Genomic DNA, 2,939 nt, shown 5'->3' with positions numbered 1-2,939 from the left:
CCCCCCCAGCACACAGACGAGCTATTCATAGAGCAATGGAAAAATAATTAGGTGACGAGTGACGGTCGTTGTAAAATCTCTGTGCTATGTTTAGACGATAGCGATACGAAATTAATATACGTTCTGCATATTATATCACGTCGAGTTATATCATAAAAATGCAACTCCTGGAAGGTCAAGCCCTGCACCGAGCGTGGGGGAAGGGGAGTTTTATGAACTGGAAGGCGAAAAAAATCGTTTGGCTGTAAGCAGATCTTACAATAGGATTATGTAGTTTCCCTCGCAGTGCATAAGACTGTACAGAAGGGGGTGGGAGGTGGAAAACCCTACACTGGAACAGATTAAATTTTCCAAAAAGGGCTTATTTCTTATCTTTTTCTTCAGAGATTAAAAAAAAAAAAAAAAACAAAAAAAAAAAAAAAAAAAAAGGTAGAAAAGAAAGAAAGAAAAAACCAGCCTGCGCTTCAGACTACAGACACCGGCTGCTAAACTAATTAATACAACTTCACAGGCTGCTCCTGGAAGTGTGAAAACTTTCTACGTGCAATTTCATTAATTATAAATGCTTTCCTGGCCGGAAAAGTTCAAACGTAGTTTTGCAAGATCGGCCATCGAGTTACTTTATTTTCTGTTAACTAGAACTAACAGATGTTTTTGACACATGTCCCAATTTCGCTTAACAGATCTGCAAATGACATTTCAAAATGTACAGGCCGAAACAATACCGGGTTTTCTTCTCTCCTTTTTTTTCTTTTTTTTTTTTTTTTTTCCCCTCCCTCCCGAGAATCAGAACTCGCGGCTCCCCATATTTGTGAATGCAGAGAGTCGTTGGAAGGCAATGCTCATTAAAAATGTCAGTGTTATTCAGATCAAACATTTGAAACTCCCTCTGCCCAAAACAAAACTGTTGAACGAAAAGGTCGCAGCTGTGTTATTCTCACAATGTTCGAGCAGCAGCATCTCAGCGACATCAGTCAAAACTGACTAGACAAGTTGTAACTTCTATTGTTCACTTTTAATTTGTGAGCTTGCACAATGATTTCATTTTTTCCTCCAACTACTTTAAATTGCCAAAAAAAAATAAAATTCCTCGCCTGTGTGAATAAGCAGAAATAGTAGCTATATCACTCGATATTTACACAGATCTACCCGCATAAACACTACAGTAGCCTATTCGCACAACGAGAAAAAAATATGGACGAGAATTCTGAGATTTGTTCTCGCTCTCCCTTTCCCTCCCCCTTTTCTCTCCTCTCCTCCAAACGGTAAAGAAGCAAACAAATCCGAGAATTTATTTTCCAGAAGTACTTGGCGTGCATTCAATAACAACGCAAAGGATACATTGAAAACAAAATAAAGCAAAACAGTATGCTGAATAACACAGAGAGAGAGTAAAGAGAGCTTTACATACTGACCTGTATGAGTTCTTTTGTGTATTTTGAGATTCTCTGATCTGGCAAACACTTTGCCACAGCCTGGGAAAGGGCAGGGGAAAGGTTTTTCACCTGTGTGGACTCTGATGTGATTTACAAGTTTGTATTTGGCCTTGAAAGGTTTCCCTTCTCTTGGACACTCTTCCCAGAAACATATGTGATTGGACTGCTCGGGTCCTCCAACGTGCTCCACCGTGACATGAGTCACCAGCTCGTGCATCGTGCTGAAAGTTTTGTTGCAGGACTTTTTGGGGTTTGACAATTGCTCGGGCTCAATCCACTTACAGATGAGTTCCTGTTTGATGGGCTGCCTCATGTAACGAAAGAAGGCCCCTGCCCCGTGGTGGGCTGCCATGTTCATGTTCATGTGGCCGTACCCGTGGAGCTGGGTGGAGGCGTAGTGCTCGGAGCGCGGGCTGGTGACCTGGCCGTACTGGTCGGGTCTGCCGTACATGTCTCCGGAGAAGCCCAGGCGCATCTGCCCGTTCACCACGTTAGGCGAAGCGTGGCTGGTGGCTTGTTCGTGCAGCCCCGGGAAAAGTATATGTCCCGCGGCATCGGTGTGTCCGTGGGGTCCGGCGAAACTGCCGGCGGCGGAGGCGAAGAGGCTGTGCTGGGCGCTGGCGGCCGCCGCCTCCCCGAAGCCGCGGTTGCGGAACAGAAAGTCCCGGGTGGAGTTGAAGGCGGCGCTGGAGTAGGAGCTGACATGGGTCGGGTGGTGGTGGTGGCCCAGGGCCGCCGCCGCGTAGCCGGGCGCCTGCGAGGTGAAGGCGGTCTGGCCGGCCGAGGCCAGCTCGTGGGTGCTGGGGTTGATTTTGAAGGCGCCCATGCCGTCGGCGAAGGGGTTGATCCCCAGCCCCACTTCTCTGTCCGTGACATCGGCCGTGGAGTGGTGGCGAGAGGATCCGAAGGTAGTGACTCCTATGGCGGGATACTGCGGTCCAGCATCCAGAAGCATCTTCCCAGCGTAGATGCAGCAACCAAAAAAAAAGCACGCGCGCACACACACAACGCGAAGAGAAGCAGCAGCAGCAGCAGCAGCAGCAGCAGCAGCGGCGAAAACACCCTCTTTGGAAAGTCAGCGACGATCACCACCAAAGCAACCACATCAAAAACACCCCCTTCGGCATCAGCGCAGGGGGAAGGAAAAAAAAAAAAAAAAAAAAAAAAAAACGGGGGGGGGGGGGAGAAGAAGAAGAAGAAGAAAAAAAAAAGAGGCTGGTGCGGAAGGGGGGAAGAGATCTTCGCAGTTGCAAATAATAATAATAAAAATGCGCCCCAAAAAATATGCACTGTCTCGCTGCTTTGACTTTTCAGGGAGGTTTAAGTGGGGAGGGGGGGTTGGGTGGGCTCAAAAATAAACTGGCTGCAAATAACAATAACGGAGAGAGATCAACACGGGCAGCAAAAAAACAAAACAAAAAAGAAACTTCCTTCAGTGATTTTTTTGGCTATAGGAATGTTGCAAAGTGGCCGAGAGCTTGTTTCTCTCTCCTCTTCGAGCTT

At 47.1% G+C, this 2,939-nt stretch overlaps 1 protein-coding gene across 1 annotated transcript; it reads right to left on the bottom strand.

The window, feature by feature from the left end:
• Window positions 1-740: 740 nt before the first annotated feature.
• On the bottom strand, window positions 741-2,589 carry ZIC1 (Zic family member 1). The gene has a single exon (XM_014951742.1). It carries the CDS (start codon window positions 2,389-2,391, stop codon window positions 1,171-1,173), a length of 1,221 nt encoding a protein of 406 aa, XP_014807228.1. The 5' UTR covers window positions 2,392-2,589; the 3' UTR covers window positions 741-1,170.
• Between the last annotated feature and the right edge of the window lie 350 nt (window positions 2,590-2,939).

The sequence above is a fragment of the Calidris pugnax genome, unplaced genomic scaffold, assembly GCF_001431845.1.
Source record: "Calidris pugnax isolate Ruff unplaced genomic scaffold, ASM143184v1 scaffold197, whole genome shotgun sequence".
Lineage (NCBI taxonomy): Eukaryota > Metazoa > Chordata > Aves > Charadriiformes > Scolopacidae > Calidris > Calidris pugnax.
This window is presented reverse-complemented; position numbering and strand designations above follow the sequence as displayed.